Below are 24,367 nucleotides of genomic sequence, written 5' to 3'. Positions count from 1 at the left end.
ACCCTGTGGATAGTGTGATTGTGGCCGATCTTTTTCGCGTTCTGTGAGGGGAGGGGGCGGAGGGGTGCTGTCAATCATAGTGAAAGTGGCAGTGGTGGGCAGGACCCACTGACACTTTGTACGGTCGGAGGGGGATATTTAACTTGGGATTGAGCACCGCTCGCAACAGACACACTCACACACAGTGTGCCTAAGCAAAGAGACGCTCAGCGCCAAGTCTGAGACCTCCTAAAGTAGGAGCGAGTAAGTAGGAGATACTGTACCAGCTATCAAAGGAGTAAAGATTCTCCCCCAGGAATTAGCGCAAACACTGACCCGGCAAAAGAAGGCAGAACTTGGACTGATTCAACCATGCAACGGCGGTGGGACTTGTAGCTCTTTTTGATATCTGTAGTGAAATCATCGTGTCATCGAGGTGAAAAGGGATATCAAACTGAAGTGAACTTAAACTGGCTTGTTACCTTTTGCGTTTGATATGCATTTTATTCGTGTCAGTTTATATTAAGATGTGACGTTTTTTTAGTTGTTACTAAAAATAACAACTAAAAAAACAGTGCGTCCTGGAGGAGTATAATTTTGTTTTTTAGAGGTAAAGCTGCATTTTGGTTTGGATAGACCTTTTCAACAGGACTGAGAAAGGGTTCTGCTTGCATAGGTGTGGGAGACTACAGTGGTGCGTTTTGCCAAAGAGACATCTGAATATGCTTGGACAATTTCAGTGAGGTCCTATGACTCCAAACAGAACGTTGGAATATCGTACTGGGACTGAATAGAAGTCACAGGACACCGCTCACTCCATGGATTCTGCGCTCGCGTTTGGACTTTCTCAAACCTGAGTGCGCCAAGCCAAGTTGAAAGAAGCCACGTTTATAAAAGTCGTGCGTAAAAATAACATTGGCCAAGACAACCCTCAATACCGGAACAGTGACATTTAAAACTTGGTGAAGTAGCCTACTCTTTTGTGCACCCCTCTCTCTCGGGGCGTTCTGGATCTATTTTGTCTCTGAGGAGAACGCAGATCTTTATAAACACTTCATTCCATGTCACTCTCGCCTCAGCCACTGTCATCCAGTCTAGACAATTTGTCGTGGCTTTGAGTGTCCCTGGCGTAACCATGACAACCATAAGAAACCCAAAGTGAATTTAAGGAAAACAGTGACACGGGAGAGTGGGTGAATAGAGTTTTTCCATTTTGTTTTGTGCTGTTTTGGTTGAGCCTAAACTTTAATTTATTAATTTATTTACAAAGAAGAGGCACCCTTTGCGTTCTACAAGATTGCATCAGCAAGCAAACGTAAGAGGCATATTGCTAAGGATCTCTAAAAAGAAACTCCACTCCATGTCATTCAAACCTGACGTGGTCTATTAAAAGTATCGTCTTGCTCGTGCCTCTACTTCAACTATTTATGAAGCCCCCGGGCTACTCATTTCAAAGAGCACAGTAGCTGTGAAAATAAATCAATATTTAGGCTAATACACCAGAAGAGCCTTTACGCAAACAAGGTAAATATGGCCTTTTCACAGACGCTACTAGTTTATGTACTGGTGTCCATTCACCTTGGAGTTTCTCAACATTATCTACGCCTGCGCCCCTCGCCCAGCGAGCACCTTCCCGTGCCAGACCTCAAGGAGGACCCCGACCCGGAATACGACCCCCGGGAACAGGACCTGGCCGAGAGGACTCTGCGGAAAAAGCTCGGCAGCAACTTTGATCCCAACTTCATGTCCATCAGCTCGCCCATGCTGGTGAACCTCTCCGTGCAAGACACCCAGATGAAACTGCAAGGACCCATGCCCAACGAGATTAAAAAGCTGGATCTCTTAGAGACCCCCTACGGGAAGCGGGTAAAAGTGGGCAAGAAAGCCCGCAGGAAATTTCTGCAGTGGCTGTGGACGTATACGCACTGTCCGGTGGTTTATACCTGGAAGGATTTGGGCGTGAGGTTCTGGCCACGCTACATCAAGGAGGGAAACTGCTTCAATGAGCGATCTTGTTCCTTCCCGGAGGGGATGTTTTGCAAACCTGTCAAGTCAATCACCAAGACTTTCCTCCGGTGGTATTGTCAAGGGTTTTTAAGACAGAAATATTGTACGTGGATACCGGTGCAATACCCAATCATCTCAGAGTGTAAGTGCTCTTGCTGAGTTTCAATGGAAGTAGAAGGGTTGGGGAAGTGGACTGGAAATATACGGTTTCTATTGCACTGTAAACTCTGAACAGAGGTGGGCACCATAGCGAATCTATTTTTTTATATAGCATTTTAATAAAAATGCCAACATTGTACATATTTAAGAAAGATGCAGCTATTTTTTTTTATGAACAGGACCATATTTTATTTCATCCCTGAAACGTGTTTTTGGATGAACACAAGCACTTCGGAAAGAAGAGCTTTTATTTTTTATGAAAAATGTAAGATGGAATGCATACAACTTCTCCAAGGAGTTAACTTTTTTCAACTGAACATTGATGCTGACTGTTATTTCACTGCAATGCTGCCTAGAGTTTTTGTATGATATTAATATCAATAATAATTAAATTGAAAGTTGAGGATAAAGATATATATATATATATATATATATATATATATATATATATATATATATATATATATATATATATATATATAAAGGCGTGAACTCAGCTTTTGGAATATTGTAGAAAAAAACAAATCTGTACGGTTTATTTATTATTTTAACGATTGTGAGTATAGAACATAAGCAAAGAAAATAGCAGAGTATACCAGAAATTATGGGAGATGTCTACTTGAATATTTCTAAAAAATTAAATAAAAGGTAAACATATCAGTGTACATGTTATGGTTACACGTTTTAGCAATAAAGTCAATATTTTCTCGAGCAAGTTGCTTATAACGTGTGTGTCCCTGTCCAAGGGGGCGTGTATGGTCGTGGAGTGGAATGGAGTTGCTAAATGCACAGTAAGTCCGAGCTGAAATGAATCGGGACGTTACAGACGCTCCACGCTGTCACTGTGATTTTAGAAACGGGTGATTTACTATGTTGTGTAACTAATGCGCAACACATACCTAAAACGCCTCGACAGAACTGGCATTCATTGTTTGAGCCAGCGGAGAAGAGAGGCCATGCGTATCTATCCCCTCTCTCATGCAAATGCTCATTTCTCGGATCCAAGGTGTTAACATAACGGTAAAATATGATTCAGACATTTCAGACAGTGTCCGATGATGAAATGGCGGGGTATATGCAAGCCAGGGGCGTCTGGGTCTGTGCTATTCACTGGAAGCTCTGCTGCACAAAGTTCTACTGGGGGGGTTGTGTTGAGGTAGAGCAGACAGGCGCCTATTCAAGCCCTATGACAGCATTCGAAAAAAACAAAGACCATAAAACAATGGTCAACTGTTTTTGACGTTACCAGCCTATTAATTTGCGAGCGGCTGAGCTGTCTGCAAGTTAAAGAGATATGGTCAATTAAAGAGCCCTAGACACGCATGGAATTACTCCATGAAATCAAAGCAACGACTATTTTACTCCAAGTAGGGATTTTATTGTGTTTATATTATTCTTTAAAAACAATCAACGACTTAAACAGTCGCCATTACCCAGTGTTTAGAACATGACCAAATGTTCTAAAACTGGAGCTGTGTAATTTCCCGGAAAACACCATCTTGTGCACGTTAAAGTGATTTGTGTCTTCGCGGGCTGAGTTGGATTTGACACATGCCACACGGTTATTGTGACAGATATGCTGAAGGGATTTTGTAAGGAGAGGAGAGTGGCAATATGCCAGCGGAAGAGGGAGCTGCTTTCCTTACTGTCAGCTTCTTTCTTGATGATGTCTCGGGGTTTTAGAAACTGCGTCTCTGACTCTGCGGCGCCACTCAGCCGCCCCCTCTCGACTGCGCAGAATGAAGCACTTTGGGAAACAGTAACCCTTTCAGGCTCTGCCCGGAGTGTATTTTAGAAGCGTGTGAAAGGCAATACGCCGCCATGGCTCCAGCGAGCTAGGTGCGCACCTTTTAGAACAGCCCTGTCAGGCATTCTGGAGTTGTTAGTTTGGATTCCTCTGTGCCATGACTCTAGTTTCCTTGCTATTTCATATAATTGATGTGTAGAATGTATATTCCTCCCCAATTGTAAGGTGTGCATCTTATAGAAAAGTAAGCCCCCGGAAGACAAATTATATGCAATAAACCTGGAGTTTATATGAAAAACACAAATTACGCACGTGTTTTATAGTTCATGTTAAAAACACAGATTATACACAGATTTTGTGTTAATTAGGCTACTTGATGTCTGAAATCTTACTATTCAGTCATAAAAAGTGCTATTCCAATAGTAATAAAAACAGTTGGATCTGAGTGTCATTTTAAAGCTTTAACCAAGGGATACAGCACATTGGCTCTCCCTGTTTCCCTATCAAGTTGCGCACAATGGAACGCATTGCGACCATGGAAGATTTGATGCATGAATGTGGAAGAAACGTGCTAGCCAACCACGAACATTCAAACCTCAATGGGCACCTTACATTGGGTCTAGCCTAAACTACATCACCAAGACAGGTAGTGCACTTGAGTTAACAATGCATCTGGCTGAGTATAGACTGGTTCTCGATAGTCCTAGTCTAGTGGAATGCCATACTATTTCAATGGTTCAACACCCACATACCTAAATTACCTATTACCATGAAGTATGTTATTGGACATAACACTCTACAACCAGACATAAACATCTTAGCTCAAGTTCAATTTAAATCCTAATGGCTGACAGGAGGAACCTGACCTCCAAGACATGATTGACACGTTACAGTGGTGAGGCATGAGAGTGAAAGGGGTCCCGAACAACATTCCAAGTATGCCTTTTCATGTGCACTGGTGACATGTCAATGGATTAGGGCAGTAGGCTATTGCTAGGCTGAAGTGTTCGTTTGAGTCATTCACTAGTTCTGCATTTGTAAACTACTATACCTGTCGTAGGAGCATGTCAGTGTTTTGATACCATTTAGACATAATTATTGGAAGTTAGCCAGATTGGTTCACCACGAAAGGTCATGAATGAAACACGTTCCTTGGTAGGTATCAACCTTTTACCACTCTACTCTACAATGGTACAGTTTCTCCATTATATTGGATTCTACCTGAGATGTTGGTGTTTTATAGGGTCACTTTCCCAGACCCAGAATAAGTCTAGTTTCCATGGACTAAAAAGCATTGTCAATGAAGAGTCCAGCAGTAGGAAACCATCTAGGTTTTTAGTCAAGTAAACCGGCCCATAAATATTCAGAGCCCATATTCATAAGAGTAGGAGGGCCGATTTAGGGTCAGGTAACTCCTAATACAGGGTTTCCCAACTCTTTCCTTGGGTCCATCAAGACGTTTCAAATATTATTATTTATTTGTTGTATTTTACCCCCTTTTTCTCCCCAATTTCGATCATGTCTCATCGCTTCATCTCCCCAATGGGCTCGGGAGGCGAAGGTTGAGTCATGCATCCTCCGAAACATGACCCGCCAAACCGCGCTTCTTAACACCCGCCCGCTTAACCCGGAAGCCAGCCGCACCAATGTGCTGGAGGAAACACCTTTCACCTGGTGATTGAGGTCAGCCTGCAGGCGTCCAGACCACCACAAGGAGTCGCTAGAGCGCGATGAGCCAAGTAAAGCCCCCCAAGCCAAACCCTCCCCTAACCCAGATGACGCTGGGCCAATTGTGCGCCGCCCTAAGGGACTCCCGATGACGGCCGGTTGTGATACAGCCCGGGCGCAAACCAGGGTCTTTAGTGACACCTCAAGCACTGCGATGCAGTGCCTTAGACCGCTGCGCCACACGGGAGCACCTCACATTTGTTGTTTTAACCCTAAACTGGCACACCTGGTTCAATTAGCCAACTAATCATCAAGCCTTTTACTAATTGAATCAGGTGTGCCAGTTTAGGGTTAAAACTAAAATGTGAAACATCTGGGGGGCCCCAAGGAGAGGGTTGGGAAACCCTGATCTAAAAGGCAAAACTGATCCTAGACCAGAACTACTCGGAGACACTTTGTGAAACGGGCCCAGGATCTTATGCCTGAGATTAATGTGACTGTAAAACATTTCCCAGTCTCTCTCTTATAATTCACGTACAGGCAATTTAATCATTTTGGCCCGAGGATCATTAAGTGAACTATGAGTGGAGTTGACACAATAATGATAAGGACAGCTAAATTACGAGGCTCATCATCAGATTAACTAAATTATCATGATAAATTATAGCTGCAGTCGTGAGTGATGGGGATGTGTTGATGCTGGTTCACACCACACACATACAACCACATGCACACGCACACACACACGCATGCACACACTCGTACATGTGCACGCACACATGCACACAAACATTTATTATTTGGAAGGCTCAGGATCTACAATGTTTATCCTGTGATAATAAGCAATAATTGATGGCTGGATGGATGGATGGTTGGGTGGGTGTTTTGGATGGATGCTGACCTGGCTGACGTGGATGTTCATGTGGGCCATGAGGTCCTTTGCAGCACTGCGTAGGTCCTGTAGGAGGCGGTGTGGAGCACTCTGGATATCCTGGTCCATCTCCAGAGACTCCTACCTCACACGCGCACACACCCACACACACACACACACACACACACACACACACACACACACACACACACACACACACACACACACACACACACACACACACACACACACACACACACACACACACTCCCTGGTCTCTAGTGTGGCTGTGGCTGGAGACAGGGAGAAAGACACAGAGACAGGGTCTGTAACCCCCAAAACCATGGGTGTAGAAGCTTGTGAGTCAGCAGTCCTGAGGTTATTGATGATGACAGGGTATTAGATGGAGAGAAGAGGGGAAGAAATATGGAGGGAAGATGATGGGAAAGGGCGGAGGAGAGCTGATACCGAATGCACCACTGCCGCCGGCTGAGGGTTCGAGCGGAATTCCGCCCTGACCGCTACTCCCAGGACCTATACGGCCCTGTTCAAAAGTAGTGCTGGCGGGGTATGTCTGTATGTGTGTAGTATGTGTGTGTGCATGGGGTGAGATCTGGGTATAGGTGCACTGTACATGTGTGTTTTTATTGTATGTTAGGAAGTGTGTGTGTGTAATATGACTGTGTGTGTGTGTGTTTGTGTGTATGTCTGGATGTGCAGGTTTTCCAGATCAATTACTGACTTCCGGGTGGTCTTTGGATGATGCTAAAAATAAGGTCATTGTCTCTCAGCCACCATAAGCCGTTCATTTGAGACCCCGACCATCAAATGATGGCATTCACTTACAGAGTTGAAATGTGTTGTTGTATGTGTTGTTATGTTGTTTATGTAACAAGTTGTCCTCTCTTCACTTGGTACTCAGGAAAGATTGTCCCAGTCATGACACTTGGGTAGGAAAGACTTCAGGTGCTACACATAACAACATGCATGTTGATCTTTCTAACGTTACATGCCATTTGAGTAGCACCCCATGACTTCAATGAACACACAGCAACCCTCTTGAACACACTGGTTGAGTCAACGCTGTTTCCACGTCATTTCAATGAAATTACGTTGAAGCAACGTGGAATAGATGTTGAATTGACGTCTGTGCCCAGTGGGACCATGCATACAGCAAAAGTAGGATTACTTTGTGTGTCTCATATGTACCAACCAGATATGTCTTCTATAATAACCGTTTGCAAATAGCCATCTCTTGACTAAGACTGTAGAAAACACAATAATGTCTCCCAAATGGCACCCTATTTCCTACATAGTGCACTACTTTTGAACAGGGCCATATGGGTCCTGGTCAAAAGTAGTACACTATAAAGGGAATAGGGTGTCATTTGGGGGACACGCCCTGTACTCTCATGTCCTCAAAGCTCAAAGTGCACACTTCTCTTACATTACCAAACCATTGAGGCCTAGCCAATGAGGTTCCATCAAAAAATCACACGTGAGCTGCTTTTTACATGTTGATTTTCTATACATTTTAATCAGATACTTAGAGCCAGAGTCAGATTTCCTCAGTCACGCTCAGTGACTTCTCTATTTAAACTCTTGTTAGATGTAACAGATAGTGTAAGTCAAAAGGGCTAAAAATAGCCGTCGTGTCTGGAGCCGTGCGAAGTGGCTTTCCGCCTGGGAATAGGGCATACACCATGCTCTGTTTCCATGGTTACTCCCTTCTTTTTCAAATCCAGGATTGGCTTAAATGGCTTTTCCTTTTGCTTTCCATGCTGCCAGAAAATAGAAAATGTCAGAATTTAGCCTTTATCATGTTTTTCTCCAGTCAGGGCTTAAAACAGTATAAAAGTTAATGGAGCAGTGAGTGTCTAGTGAACCTAGTGGCTGTCTGGTGTTTGACTAGTACCCAGTACGACAGTCTGGTAATTATGTGAGTGTTGTAGGCTTAACATCTATAAATGTATAGGCACAAATGTGCACTTTACCACTATTGACATCCCCTCTGTTGCCTCACGCAACCAAAAAAGAGACATTCGGTTCCCCATCAAATCACACAAAAATTGACACTCGCGTCTGAAGTTTTTGAAGTGTGAAGCAACAGACGATGTGGAACGCACGCATGCACACACAATGTCTGATGTTAGATACTGTAACCTCATCATCTCAACATTACATTTACATTTTAGTCATTTAGCAGACGCTCTTATCCATGTGCAAGTTAGTGAGTGCATATATTATTATTATTTTTATTTTTTTATTTTTTTCATACTGGCCCCCCGTGGGAATCGAACCCACAACCCTGGCGTTGCGAACGCCATGCTCTACCAACTGAGCTACATCCCTGCCGGCCATTCCCTCCCCTACCCTGGACGACGCTGGGACAATTGTGCGCCGCCCCATGGGTCTCCCGGTCGCGGCCGGCTACGACAGAGCCTGGATACGAACCAGGATCTCTAGTGGCACAGCTAGCACTGTGATGCAGTGCCTTAGACCACTGCGCCACTCGCACCAGCACACACAACACACGTATGGTGTTTTTCAGTTTTTCTCAGGATTAAATGTAATCGCCTCCCATAATTCGAACGACAAACACAGGTACTTTGGGAACCACCATCTAAGTTGTTTACCAGACCACTCAAGTCCATCATGATTGCTTCAGGCTGCACATTTCAGTTTTCCCCCATTAGATTTTATATGTTACATATCCATCTCTCGGATCCTGATTGCAGTTAAGTGAATTTGTCCCGTCCTCCCCTCCCTACACCCCTCCCTACACCCTCTCCATACTGCCGCTGTCTCCCAGTGCCCCTCTGTGTGCATGATTGGCATGCCGAGAATGTTTACCTTCGCCACAGTGTGTATTTACAGAGCCTAATAGTTTTTTAGGCCATGATGGCGCCTCACTCCGAAACACGTGTACACCCACCAAACAACAAATCAAACCTATCGCTTGTGGAGTTTTGCAACCACTTGTGTGCGTGTGTGTGTGTGTGTCTGTGCACAACATATGTGAGACTGTGTATGCGCTACGGCAAAGGGCACATATTTCACGATAGAATGAATCATGACACAATTATGACTGTATGAAATCGTAAATAACATCCTAGTAGAAGGCACGTGTTAGAATGTATACATGCCTATGTGAGCATGCTGGGTCTGTACATAGACGGATGTGTTTATTCCAATATGTGCAAGTGTACGAGAAAGTGTGTGTGTGTGTGTGCATGTGTGTGTGTTTATTCCAATGGGTGGGTGTATGTGTACATGTGAAAGTGTGTGTGTGTGTGTGTGTATGTGTGTATACCCACGTATACTGTACGTCTCTATAGAGTGAGGAAGGGAGCCATCATCATCCTCCTTCTCCTCCTGCTCTCTGAAAAGCTCTGGAAGCGAACGAGTGCGAGGGGGGAGAAACACTCAGTCCATTGTTTTATTTTCGCCCCTGGACAAAGAGGGAGAGGGGACCAAACAGGTGAAAATAACTAGCTCTATTGTGCCCCGACATGACTTGGGCCACGAAACCTGAAGTTCTGATGCCTGCCTGTCTGTCGTATTCAACCAAGGTGGTCTATTAAGAGCCTGGGGATGCTGGGACACACTGCCGGGGGGTGAGTGAGTGTGTGTGTGTGTAAGGGAGGAGGAGGAGGGGCACTAGGCTGAACACAGGGGCTAGGGGCTGGAGAATGCCTGGTGACGGTTGACCAAAAACAGAGCGGACTGGCGCACAATAGGACCAGGACATTCCTGACATAACCCCGCCACACCGGAGAGGAAGTGGCAGGGATTTATTGGTGTCAACGGCCCCGCTGAGAAAGGGCCCCCGTGCCCCCTTTTGTCCCCCCCCCCCCTTCCCCCGCCGGCGTTGGGACAGAGGCTGAATCGAGACTCCTTGTTTGCCCAGGGCGGGAGGGAGACACATCCACACACATACACACACACACACACTTGTCCCTCTCTCCCTGGGAAGAAAGAACCAATTAGGAGATGGGTATATAGGGCCACAGGGGTTCGGAGTGGGAGGATGGGGGAGGATGTGTGTGTTTGTGTGAGTATGTGTGTGGGTGTGAATAGCGAACAGAATGGAGGTCTGAAGGGTGACCCAAAGGGGATGCTTTTCAACTCATAATGCACAAGTTTGACCCCATGAGAACATTGCTATGAACCTGTTTGTGTATGTGTGCATTAAAACTCATTTAGGTATAGTTCATGTTACATTGAGAAAGAGACACATAGCAAGACAATGTAAGGCAATAGTAATTTCTTATGCGGAAACGCTTCTTGTTAATTGTGGTCCAATGAACTAGTGTGTCTGGTATTTACGTTCTCAAATGTAGGCATGGAAAAGAGGAAAGCTCTGTGAATTGTATGATGGCAAATTTAGCGACCATACACTTTCACGGAATTCAACACATGTCCGTGTTTGTGTGATTGGAAGGGTAAGCCACATAAAAGCCACAAGGTTGACTTAGAAAACTTATCTCAGATATACAGTGCCTTCGGAAAGTATTCAGACCCCTTGACTTTTTCCACATTTTGTTAGGTTACAGCCTTATTCTAAAATGGATTAAATAAATAAAATCTTCAGCAATCTAAACACAATACCCCATAATGACAAAGCGAAAAAAGGTTTTTAGAAATGTTTACACATTTGTTAAAAATAAAACACAGAAATACCTTATTTACATAAGTATTCAGACCCTTTTGCTATGAGATGCGAAATTGAGCTCAGGTGCATCCTGTTTCCATTGATCATCCTTGAGATGTTTCTACAACTTGATTGGAGTCCACCTGTGGTAAATTCAATTGATTGGACATTATTTGGAAGAGCACACATGATTTGGAAGGTCCCTTAGTTGACAGTGCACGTCAGAGCAAAAACGAAGCCATGATGTCGAAGGAATTGTCCGTAGAGCTCCGAGACAGGATTGTGTCGAGGCACAGATCTGGGGAAGGGTACCAAAACATTTCTGCAGCATTGAAGGTCCCCAAGAACACAGTGGCCTCCATCATTCTTAAATGGAAGAAGTTTGGAACCACCAAGACTCTTCCTAGAGCTGGCCTCCTGGCCAAATTTAGCAATCTGGGGAGAAGGGCCTTGGTCAGGGAGGTGACCAAGAACCCGATGGTCACTCTGACAGAGCTCTAGAGTTCCTCTGTGGAGATGGGAGAACCTTCCAGAAGGACTCTACATCATCTCAGCCTTTATGGTAGAGTGGCCAGACAGAAGCCATTCCTCAGAAAAAAGGCACATGACAGCCCGTTTGGAGTTTGCCAAAAAAGGAACCTAAAGACTCTCAGACCTTGAGAAACAAGATTCTCTAGTCTGATGAAACCAAGATTGAACTCTTTGGCCTGAATATCAAGCGTCAAGTATGGAGGAAACCTAGCACCATCCCTATGGTGAAGCATGGTGGTGGCACAATCATGCTGTGGGGATGTTTTTCAGCGGCAGGGATTGGGAGACTAGTCAGGATCGAGGCAAAGACGAACGGAGCAAAGTACAGAGAGATCCTTGATGAAAACCTGCTTCAGAGTGCTCTGGAACTCAGACTGGGGCTAAGGTTCACCTTCCAACAAGACAACGACCAAAAGCACACAGCCAAGACAACGCAGGAGTGGCTTCGGGACAAGTCTGTGAATGTCCTTGAGTGGCCCAGCCAGAGCCCGGACTTGAACCCAATCGAACATCTCTGGAGAGACCTGAAAATAGCTGTGCAGCAACGCTCCCTGTCCAACCTGACAGAGCTTGAGAGGATCTGCAGAGAAGAACAGGAGAAACACCCCAAATACAGTTGTGCCAAGCTTGAAGTGTCATACCCAAGAACACTCTATGCCGTAATCACTGCCAAAGGTGCTTCAACAAAGTACTGAGTAAAGGGTCTGAATACTCATGTAAATGTAATATTTCAGTTTCTTATTTTTAATAAATTAGCAAAAATGTCAAAAAAAACATTTTTTGCTTTGTCATTATGGGGTGTTGTGTGTAGATTGATAAGGGAAAAATGAATTTAATACATTTTAGAATAAGGCTGTAACGTAACAAAATATGGAAAAAGTCAAGCGGTCTGAGTACTTTCTGAAGGCACTGTATAAGCCTTGTAACATCCACTACCTCCTAGAAGTTTAATCCTCAAGTTCAATAGAAGCAACATCCATTTAATATTTGGAGAGGATATTGAATTCCACTGTAATTACAAACTCACCCTTAACCCTTAACACCCACCACCCATTGTATAGCAAGGTTGAACTGTCAATAGACAGCACTAGTAGTTATGAGGAAGCATCCATAGGGCTTACAACTGGTTGAGTGATGTGTTCAAGACTTTCATGATGACCATTTGGTTGTGGACTCCAAATTCCCAATAAATAAAGCAAACTGAACATTTTTATTAAACAGAGGATAAATAATATCATGTCTATATCATAGATTTTTCATTTAACCTTTATTTATACAGGTTATTCTTATTGGGATAACATAAATTTTACAAGAGAGACTGTACGTGTTTTTTATGACAGTGGAAGTTGAATCATTGCCTTGTCTTGAACCCTGGGCTCAAAAGAATTAGCAATGCTACCGGTGACAGAGCTAGAAAATATACCATAAGCACATGTCTAGGTACAGTGCTTCAGTCTTTCAACCCCATAACCTTGGTTAGAGTTTGGAGTGGCAAAACTGACCAACGCTTTGAGACTCATTTTCCCACCTAATTAGTTTATTGTACAGAAAGACCAATGAGGGGCTGAATTGCCTGGAGCGACAGTGCCCCCTGGCGTAAAAGTCCAAACCCTAACACTTCCATCGTTCCCTGTGCTTCCCATTTCTAACCTTGGGAGCATACTGCAAAACAAACCTTATATCAGCCTCTAGGGGCAAAGGTGACTGTTCTCTTGTGATCATTCAAACTGACAACTCAGTATCTCAATATCCCTATAAAGTCCACTGGCATTATGCATCCATATAATTTTCTTCACCCAGAAATCGTTGAACTCCACTTAACTCTACTTTGAATTTCCACCCCTGGCAACAGTACCATACATCTAGGGGCTTGTTCAGTAAGGTGAAATGTTCAGAACATTACAGATATGTAATGTTTGCATTGTATTGTACCCCTGAATTCGCTACAGTTTAGAATTGACATGATTCCCTATTCTATAAGATGTAGAATCACATACGTTAAACATGAACATTCTGTAACGTTGCCCCATTCTGAACAAACTCCTGGTAATACATTTTAGGTGACAATGTGCACAGTATTTTCAGTCTTGATGAATACTATGATAGCAGCATTACAAATCACAACTCATCATCCACTTCAAACCAGATCTTGTTCATAATATATACACTGCCAAAGACCGATTGTATCCAACCGAAGCAGACACAAACATACAAGGCATTCCATCGTCAGTGAGCAGCATTTCTAACTTACTGTATTCCAAAGGATTTTAAGCCTTGGGTGGCATTTTCCTTGCCAGACATCAGCCAACTGATCACATGATTGTGCCAAATTCGGAGCTCATGAATATCAAAGCGGAATTAGAAACAGAACATGAGCATTCGTTAGTTTCTAGCACTCTCTCAGTGCCTTCAGAACACACATTGAGTTCAAATGGGAACTCCAAAGCACTTCCAGATGGAAACACTTTGGGGTAATGATGCTGGATTCCACACAAATGAAGAGGGCTAAATACCACCGGAGTGGTACCTGAGTGAGCATGCAGGCTGCCCTCTCTCTGTCTGTGCCAGCATGGACACACACACACACGCACGTATGTGTATGCATGCACGCACACACACTTACAGTATCTATATGGATGCACTCACGCACACACACAAGCACATATAAGCAAATACTAACACACGACACACACGCGTACACATGCACGCCTGCATAAACACACACACGTCTGCATACACAAACACACACACACACAAACACACAACACACACACACACACCCACACACACCCAGCTAAATCTTGATCTGTGAGCTGCTGGCCTCACTGTAACCTCCCCTACATGCCCATTTGCTGATGCTTTATCCTTGCAAATGGGCCATGATCCATTCTTTTAACAGTGCATCCTCTCTTCTCTCCTTCCTTACTGATCACTAGAGTTTTTTAAAATCACTTTGATACTATTTTCAAAAGTATGTGGTACATTTTCACAACTCTTAATACAAAACTCCAAACTGGTCACACTTGTAATGCAGCCAGTCTTTCATTCAAAACCTGCCATTGTGCATTCATTTAGATTGTAAAGATCTCTCACCACACAACCATTGATTCAAAATATAAGTTTATTGTGAAATGTAATGAGAACATTGGTTTAATCAACAAAACACAACATAATTATATATTTTCAATTTAGTCATTTTAACTACCTGTTAATCCAATAGCAAACAATGCAAGATACGTGTTTCAAATCGCCCTTAGAAGTGATGAAAGTATGCCACAGTACTGTAAATTACACTGTTTTCACATTAGGCAATACACATTAACCAACAAAATTGACAGAAAATCTATAATTTCCATAATATCTATCCAATGTATAATCAAAGGTGTGATCAATGAAGACATCCTATACAATCATTCATGCAACAAAAAAACATAGGTGTACTGTCTGTAATCAAATGTAAGAAATTACATGAAACAAATTCAATTAATGAAAAAAAAACATAACTTTTAGCAAACATTAATTTGCATCAAGCCTGTCTTGAGCATTTGGCCATAAATTCTCATCCACATCATAGTGAATGTCCTCATTGTTCACGCACTGCAAGAAAATCCTTTTGGCATGGCGAATCCAAGCTTGATATTGGTCTGCATTGATGTCGTCGCATGCCTCATCCATGGCCAGAAGGAGGGTGGCACGCTCATGGGGATGGCGATCGTACAGGACGGAGCTGTTGCCAGAGAAATTGCATTTCTCTACCATAAGCTGCCTCCAACGTCATTTTAGAGAATTTGGCAGTACGTCCAACCGACCTCACAACCATAGACCACATGTATCTACGTCAGCCCAGGACCTCCACATCCGACTTCTTCACCTGTGGGATTGTCTGAGACCAGCTACCCGAACAACTGATGAAACTGTGGGTTTGCACAACACCGTCTCAGGGAAGCTCATCTGGATGCTTGTCGTCCTCACCAGGGTCCTGTCCTGACCGCAGTTCGGTGTCGTGTACGACAGTGTGTTCCAGTTCGTGCCAATATCAATCAACTTCGCACAGCCATTGAAGAGGAGTGGGACAACGTTCCACAGGCCACAATCAACAGCCTGATCAACTCTATGTGAAGGAGATGTGTCGCGCTGCATGAGGCAAATGATGAACAAACCAGATACTGACTAGTTTTCTGATCCACGCCCCTACCTTTTTTTAAAGGTATCTGTGACCATCACATGCATATCTGTATTCCCAGTCATGTGAAATCCATAGATTAGGGCCTAATTAATTTATTTGTATGAACTGTAACTCAGTATAATCTTTGAAATTGTTGTATGTTGCGTTTATATTTCTGTTCAGTATATATTCTAGGTCTCCAGGAAAAAAGAAGGAAAGGAATACAGACTCTCATCTCTGCAAATGGTCCCCATATTTTAGCTTAAACTTCACTCTACCCTACACGCTTGCCCTTCCCGGCTAGCACATTTAGTTCCTTGGAAGTTGTGGGAACGTACGTTTTTGGTTTCCCATTGGTTCTGGGAACGAAGCCATAAGTTTCCTGACCGGTAAAACGGAACGTTTTTTTAAAACATTCTGAGAACGGAAGTAGAAATTCCACCTGTTCTGGGAACATCATTTTTAGGTTGCAGGGAGGTTCTGAGAACGTTTTACTATAGCTCCCTGAAAGTGTTCCAGGGAGGTTTTATGAACCTTCTGCGAATGGAAATTTTAGGTTATTTGAAGGTAATTTAATAATGTTCTGAGAACGTTTCAATAAGACTGTTAATAACACTGCTAGCTTAGTTGAACTCCAAGCACAGATAAGACACATGGAAATGTGTAATATATAACTTAATTTTTTATTTATTGTGGGATGGCGTCAGTGAGATCCGAACCTATTATATTCTGTTCTCTATCCATGGAATTAGTCCAATGCACCACCAGGACAGAGCTAGCATTCCATTTTTGTTTTACTCATAAAAAGCTGTTAATTTTATTCTATTCAAACAGATCCCATTTCAAAGGAAACAAACCCTCATTAAGATCAGGTGTGGCCAATTAGTGGGTGTGGCCTACACACCTGAACACACATAACAAGAAAGAGGATAGAGAGAGTTTTGTTGAGGCTGAGAACGGAATGTATTTTTATATTTTTAAGTTTTCTTAATTTGAGGACATGACTTTACGTAGAACCATGAGGAAACCTGTAGGAAACGTTAGGCTGAAGTACTGAAATTCCCACAGAAGAACACAGAAGTCTCTTCTTCTTATTGGTGTCCTTTAGTAGTGGTTTCTTTGCAGCAATTCGACCATGAAGGCTTGATTCACACAGTCTCCTCTGAACAGTTGATGTTGAGATGTGTCTGTTACTTGAACTCTGTGAAGCATTTATTTGGGCTGCAATTTCTGAGGCTGGTAACTCATGAACTTATCCTCTGCAGCAGAGGTAACTCTGGGTCTTCCATTCCTGTGGCGGTCCTCTTGAGAGCCAGTTTCATCATAGCGCTTGATGGTTTTTGCAACTGCACTTGAAGAAACTTTCAAAGTTCTTGAAATGTTCCGTATTGACTGACCTTCAGGTCTTAAAGTAATGATGGACTGTCGTTTCTCTTTGCTTATTTGAGCTGTTCTTGCCATAATATGGACTTGGTATTTTACCAAAATAGGGCTATACTTCCGTAATGCACCAAGCCCTGTCTGGACCCTGGTGTGGGAGACCCCAACCCTGGAGAGGGGTTGACGTCTGGTTCCGGCTCGGCAGTCCTCCCGCGATGCACCAAGCTCTGTCTGGACCCTGGGGTGGGAGACCCCGGCCCTGGAGAGGGGTTGACGTCTGGTTCCGGCTCGGCAGTCCCCCCGTGATGCACCAAGCCCTGTCTGGACCCTGGGGTGGGAGCGGATGGCTCTGGCATGGGGGAAGAGCAGATAACCGGAGCTGGACTAGACACCGGTGGAGCGGATCGCTCCAGCACTGGAGTGGAGCAACTAACCGGAGCTGGACTGGACACCGGTGGAGCGGACACAGTGCGTATCTCCGTATAACATGGTTCCTGAACGGTCACACACTCCTTAAAGCGAGTGCGGGTAGTTGGCTCTGGTCTGAAACCTGGCTCCGCCAATCACCCCGTGTGTCTCCCCCCCCCGAAGCACGAAGGCTGCCTCTCGGGCTTCCTTCGTGGTCGTGAACTACGAAGTCACCGTTGATCCTCCCTTGCTGCCTCCATCTTCTCCCATGGAAGGCGATCCCTTCCTGCCTGTGTCTCCTCCTTCGCCCAGGGTCCCTTTCCGGCCAATATCTCCACCCATGTCCAGAATGTCTTCCCCACCTGTGTCCAGGATGTCTGCTCCTCCTGGCCACGCTGCTTGGTCCGTTGGAGGTGGGATCTTCTGTCACAAACGTTTAGTGAAAAATCGGACCAAGGTGCAGCATGGCATGGGTACATATTCATTTATTCAATAAACACCGACAACAGAACGTGACGTTCTACAGGCTACACAGCAACAAGCCAATCCAGAAACAAGATCCCACAAACAAAAGTAGGAACATGGCTGCCTAAGTATGATCCCCAATCAGAGACAACGATCGACAGCTGCCTCTGATTTATACGGTACCGCATCCTGTTTATGTTTAGCCTCAGCCCAAACTTTGTCGCCATTACCAGCTGTTGTCTTAGCTCTCTCGAATAACACCTGTGATTGCTTTATGCCTCTCTCCCATGTCAATATGCCTTGCTTATTGCTGTTTTGGTTATTTCTTATTGTACTATTTCACTGTAGATCCCCCAGCCCAGCTCAACCTGCCATAGATAGCTCCTTTGTCCCACCCCCCATACACGCGGAGACCGACTCAATCGGTGCCTCCAGTGATGCTATCTCTTTCATCGTTACCCAACGCTTAGGTTTACCTCCACTGTACTCATATCCTTCCATATCCTTTTCTGTACATAATGCCCTGAATCTATTCTACAACGCCCGGAAACCTGCCCCTTTTTTTCTCTGTACCCAACGCACTAGAAGACCAGTACTTAAAGCCTTTAGCCGTATCCTTATTCTACTCCTCCTCTGTTCCTCTGGTGATGTAGAGGTTAACCCAGGCCCTGTAGCCCCCAGTATCACTCCTACTCCCCAGGCGTTATCATTTGTTGACTTCTGTAACCGTAAAAGCATTGGTTTCTTGCACGTTAACATCCGAAGCCTCCTCCCTAAGTTTGAGTTATTCACTGTGTTAGCACACTCCGCCAACCCTGATGTCCTAGCAGTGTCTGAATCCTGGCTTAGGAAGGCCACCAAAAATTCAGAAATTTCCATCCCCACCTACAACATTTTCCGTCTCGATAGAACTGCCAAAGGGGGTGGGGTTGCAATCTACTGTAGAGATAGCCCGCAGAGCTCTATCGTACTATCCAGGTCTGTGCCCAAACAGTTTGAGCTTCTACTTCTAAAAATCCACCTTTCCAGAAATAAGTCTCTCACTGTTGCCGCTTGCTACAGACACCCCTCAGCCCCGAGCTGTGCCCTGGACACCATATGTGAACTGATTGCCCCCCATCTATCCTCAGAGTTCGTACTGCTTGGTGACCTAAACTGGGATATGCTTAACTCACACAAATTATCAATGAATCTACCAGGTACAACCCTAAATCTGTAAACATGGGCACCCTCATAGATATCATCCTGACAAATTTACCCTCTAAATACACCTCCGCTGTCTTCAACCTGGATCTCAGCAATCACTGCCTTATTGCCTGCGTCCGTAATTACATTTACATTTACATCATTTAGCAGACGCTCTTATCCAGAGCGACTTACAAATTGGTGCATTCAACTTATGGTGGGACAACCACTTTTTGTTTTGTTTTTGTTATGGGTGGGGGGGGGGGGGGGGGGGGGGTAGAAGGATTACTTTATACTATTCCAGGTATTCCTTAAAGAGGTAGGGTTTCAAGTGTCTCCGGAAGGTGTTCAGTGACTCCGCTGTCCTGGCGTAGTGGGGGAGCTTGTTCCACCATTGGGGTGCCAGAGCAGCAAATAGCTTTGACTGGGCTGAGCGGGAACTGTGCTTTCGTAGAGGTAGGGGAGCTAGCAGGCCAGAGGTGGATGAACGTAGTGCCCTCGTTTGGGTTAGGATCAGAGCCTGAAGGTAAGGAGGTGCCGTTCCCCTCACAGCTCCGTAGGCAAGCACCATGGTCTTGTAGTAGATGCGAGCCTCAACTGGAAGCCAGTGGAGTGTGCGGAGGAGCGGGGTGACACGAGAGAACTTGGGAAGGTCGACCACCAGACGGGGTGCAGCGTTCTGGTTAAGTTGTAGGGGTTTAATGGATCGAGTGTAGGTTTTTTGAGGAGGGGTGCAACTCTCGCCCTCTTGAAGACGGAAGGGACATGGCCAGCAGTCAAGGATGACTTAATGAGCGAGGTGAGGTAAGGGAGAAGGTCTCCGGAAATGGTCTGGAGAAGAGAGGAGTGGATAGGGTCAAGCGGGCAGGTTGTTGGGTGGCCGGTCATCACAAGTCGCAAGATTTAATCTGGAGAGAGAGGGGAGAAAGAAGTCAAAGCATAGGGTAGGGCAGTGTGAGCAGGACCAGCGGTGTCATTTGACTTAATAAACGAGGATCGGATGTCGTCAACCTTCTTTTCAAAATGGTTGACGAAGTCATCCACGGAGAGGGAGGAGGGAGGGGAGGGAGGAGGATGATTCAGCAGGGAGGAGAAGATAGCAAAGAGCTTCCTAGGGTTAGAGGGAGAGGCTTGAAATTTAGAGTGGTACAAAGTGGCTTTAGCAGCGGAAACAGAGGAAGAGAATGTAGAGAGGAGGGAGTGAAAAGATGACAGGTCCGCAGGGAGTCTAGTTTTCCTCTATTTCCACTCGGCTGCCCAGAGCCCTCTTCTGTGAGCTCGCAATGAGTCGTCAAGCCACGGAGCAGGAGGGGAGGACCGAGCCGACCGGGAGGATAGGGGACATAGAGAGTCAAAAGATGCAGAAAGGGAGGAGATGAGGGTTGAGGAGGCAGAATCAGGAGATCGGAGGGAGAAGGACTCAGCAGAGGGAAGAGATGACAGGATGGAAGAGGAGAGAGTAACGGGAGAGAGAGAGCGAAGGTTGCGACGGCACATTACCATCTGAGTAGGGGCAGAGTGAGTAGTGTTGGAGGAGAGCGAGAGAGAAAAGGATACAAAGTAGTGGTCGGAGACTTGGAGGGGAGTTGCAGTGAGATTAGTAGAAGAACAGCTTCTAGTAAAGATGAGGTCAAGCGTATTGCCTGCCTTGTGAGTAGGGGGGGACGGTGAGAGGGTTAGGTCAAAAGAGGAAAGGAGTGGAAAGAAGGAGGCAGATAGAAATGAGTCAAAGGCAGACGTAGGGAGGTTAAAGTCACCCAGAACTGTGAGGGGTGAGCCATCCTCAGGAAAGGAACTTATAAAGGTAATGGGTCCGCGGTCAAACGACCACCCCTCATCACTGTCAAACGCTCCCTAAAACACTTTAGCGAGCAGGCCTTTCTAATAGACCTGGCCCGAGGATGCCTGGTTGTTCTTTAAAAGTGCTTTCCTCTCAATCTTAAATAAGCATGCCCCATTCAAAAAATTCAGAAATAAGAACAGATATAGCCCCTGGTTCTCCTCAGACTTGACTGCCCTTGACCAGCACAAAAACATCCTGTGGCGTACTTCATTAGCATCGAACAGCCCCCGCGATATGCTACTTTTCAGGGAAGTCAGGAACCAATATACACAATCAGTTAGGAAAGCAAAGGCTAACTTTTTCAAACAGAAATTTGCATCCTGTAGCACTAACTCCAAAAAGTTTTGGGACACTGTAAAGTCCATGGAAAATAAGAGCAACTCCTCCCAGCTGCCCACTGCACTGAGGCTAGGAAACACTGTCACCACCGATAAATCTACAATAATCGAGAATTTCAAAAAGCATTTTGCTACGGCAGGCCATGCTTTCCACCTGGCTACCACTACCCCGGCCACCAGCTCTGCACCCTCCGCTGCAACTTGCCCATGCCCCCTTGCTTATCCTTCACACAAATTCAGACAGCTGATGTTCTGAAAGAGCTGGAAAATCTGGACCCCTACAAATCAGCTGGGCTAGACAATCTGGACCCTTTCTTTCTAAAATTAGCCGCCGAAACTGTTGCAACCCCTATTTCTAGCCTGTTCAACCTCTCTTTCGTAACATCTGAGATCCCCAGAGATTGGAAAGCTGCTGCGGTCATCCCCCTCTTCAAAGGGGGTGACACTCTAGATCCAAACTGTTACAGACCTATATCCATCCTGCCCTGCCTTTCGAAAGTATTTGAAAGCCAAGTTAACAAACAGATCACCGACCATTTCGAATCCCACCGTACCTTCTCCGTTATGCAATCCGGTTTCCGAGCTGGTCATGGGTGCACCTCAGCCACGCTCAAGGTCCTAAACGATATTATAACCGCGATCGATAAAAGACAGTACTGCGCAGCCGTCTTCATCGACCTGGCCAAGGCTTTCGACACTGTCAACCACCGCATTCTTATTGGCAGACTAAATAGCCTTGGTTTCTCTAATGACTGCCTCGCCTGGTTCACCAACTACTTCTCAGATAGAGTTCAATGTGTTAAATCGGAGGGCCTGTTGTCTGGACCTCAGGCCGTCTCTATGGGGGTGCCACAGGGTTAAGTTCTCGGGCCGACTCTATTCTCTGTGTATATCAATGATGTTGCTCTTGCTGCTGGTGAAGCTCAGATCCACCTCTATGCGGACGACACCATTTTGTATACATCTGGCCCTTCATTGGACACTGTGTTAACAAACCTCCAAACGAGCTTCAACGCCATACAACACTCCTTCCGTAGCCTTAAACTGCTCTTAAACACTAGTAAAACTAAATGCATGCTCGTCAACCGAACGCTGCTTGCGCCCGCCCACCCGACTAGAATCACTACTCTCGGCGGGTCTGATCTAGAGTATGTGGACAACTACAACTACCTAGCTGTCTGGTTAGACTGTAAACTCTCCTTCCAGACTCACATTAAGCATCTCCAATCAAAAGTTAGATCTAGAATCGGCTTCCTATTTCGCAAACAAAGCGACATGCTGCCAAACATGCCCTCGTAAAACTGACTATCCTACCGATCCTTGACTTCGGCGATGTCATTTACAAAATAGCCTCCAACATTCTACTCAGCAAATTGGATGTAGTCTATCACAGTGCCATCCGTTATGTCACCAAAGCCCCATATACTACCCAACATTGTGACCTGTACGCTCTTGTTGGCTGGCCCTCACTACATATTCGTCGCCAAACCCACTGGCTCCAGGTCATCTATAAATCACTGCTAGGCAAATCCCCGTCTTACCTTAGCTCACTGGTCACCATAGCAACACCCACCCGTAGTCTGCGCTCCAGCAGGTATATCTCACTGGTCATCCCCAAAGCCAACACCTCCTTTGGCCGCCATTCCTTCCAGTTCTCTGCTGCCAATGACTGGAATGAACTGCAAAAATCTCTGAAGCTGGGGACTCTTATCTCCCTCACTAACTTTAAGCGTCAGTTGTCAGAGCAGCTTACCGATCACTGCACATGTACCCAGCCATTCTGAAATTAGCCCACCCAACTACCTCATCCCCATATTGTTATTTATTTTGCTAATTTGCACCCCAGTATCTCTATTTGCACATCATTTACATTTACATTTTTACATTTTAGTCATTTAGCAGACGCTCTTATCCAGAGCGACTTACAGGAGCAATTAGGGTTAAGTGCCTTGCTCAAGGGCACATTTACGTCATTTAGCAGACGCTCTTATCCAGAGCGACTCACAAATTGGTGCATTCACCCTATAGCCAGTGGGATAACCACTTTACAATTTTTTTGGGGGGGGGGGGGGGGGGGGGGGGGGGGGGGGGGGGTAGAAGGATTACTTTATCCTATCCCAGGTATTCCTTAAAGAGGTGGGGTTTCAAATGTCTCCGGAAGGTGGTGAGTGACTCCGCTGTCCTGGCGTCGTGAGGGAGCTTGTTCCACCATTGGGGTGCCAGAGCAGCGAACAGTTTTGACTGGGCTGAGCGGGAACTATGCTTCCGCAGAGGAAGGAGAGCCAGCAGGCCAGAGGTGGATGAACGCAGTGCCCTCGTTTGGGTGTAGGGACTGATCAGAGCCCGAAGGTACAGAGGTGCCGTTCCCCTCACTGCTCCATAGGCAAGCACCATGGTCTTGTAACGGATGCGAGCTTCAACTGGAAGCCAGTGGAGTGTGCGGAGGAGGGGGGTGACGTGAGAGAACTTGGGAAGGTTGAACACCAGACGGGCTGCGGCATTCTGGATGAGTTGTAGGGGTTTAATGGCACAGGCAGGGAGGCCAGCCAACAGCGAGTTGCAGTAATCCAGACGGGAGATGACAAGTGCCTGGATTAGGACCTGTGCCGCTTCCTGTGTAAGGCAGGGTCGTACTCTCCGAATGTTGTAGAGCATGAACCTGCAGGAGCGGGTCACCGCCTTGATGTTAGCGGAGAACGACAGGGTGTTGTCCAGGGTCACGCCAAGGCTCTTCGCACTCTGGGAGGAGGACACAACAGAGTTGTCAACCGTGATGGCGAGATCATGGAACGGGCAGTCCTTCCCCGGGAGGAAGAGCAGCTCCGTCTTGCCAGGGTTCAGCTTGAGGTGGTGATCCGTCATCCATACTGATATGTCTGCCAGACATGCAGAGATGCGATTCGCCACCTGGTTATCAGAAGGGGGAAAGGAGAAGATTAGTTGTGTATCGTCAGCGTAGCAATGATA

General features: G+C 45.5%; 1 protein-coding gene across 1 annotated transcript; it reads left to right on the top strand.

Moving 5' to 3' along the window:
• Nucleotides 1–1,509: 1,509 nt before the first annotated feature.
• On the top strand, nucleotides 1,510–2,145 carry LOC311100428 (noggin-2-like; the record flags this gene model as incomplete). The annotated part of the gene is made up of 1 exon (XM_084141342.1): nucleotides 1,510–2,145. One exon carries the CDS (start codon nucleotides 1,510–1,512, stop codon nucleotides 2,143–2,145), a length of 636 nt encoding a protein of 211 aa, XP_083997468.1.
• Nucleotides 2,146–24,367: the final 22,222 nt, after the last annotated feature.

Source organism: Coregonus lavaretus, assembly GCF_964263955.1.
Source record: "Coregonus lavaretus genome assembly, chromosome: 25".
Classification (NCBI taxonomy): Eukaryota; Metazoa; Chordata; class Actinopteri; order Salmoniformes; family Salmonidae; genus Coregonus; species Coregonus lavaretus.
This window is presented reverse-complemented; position numbering and strand designations above follow the sequence as displayed.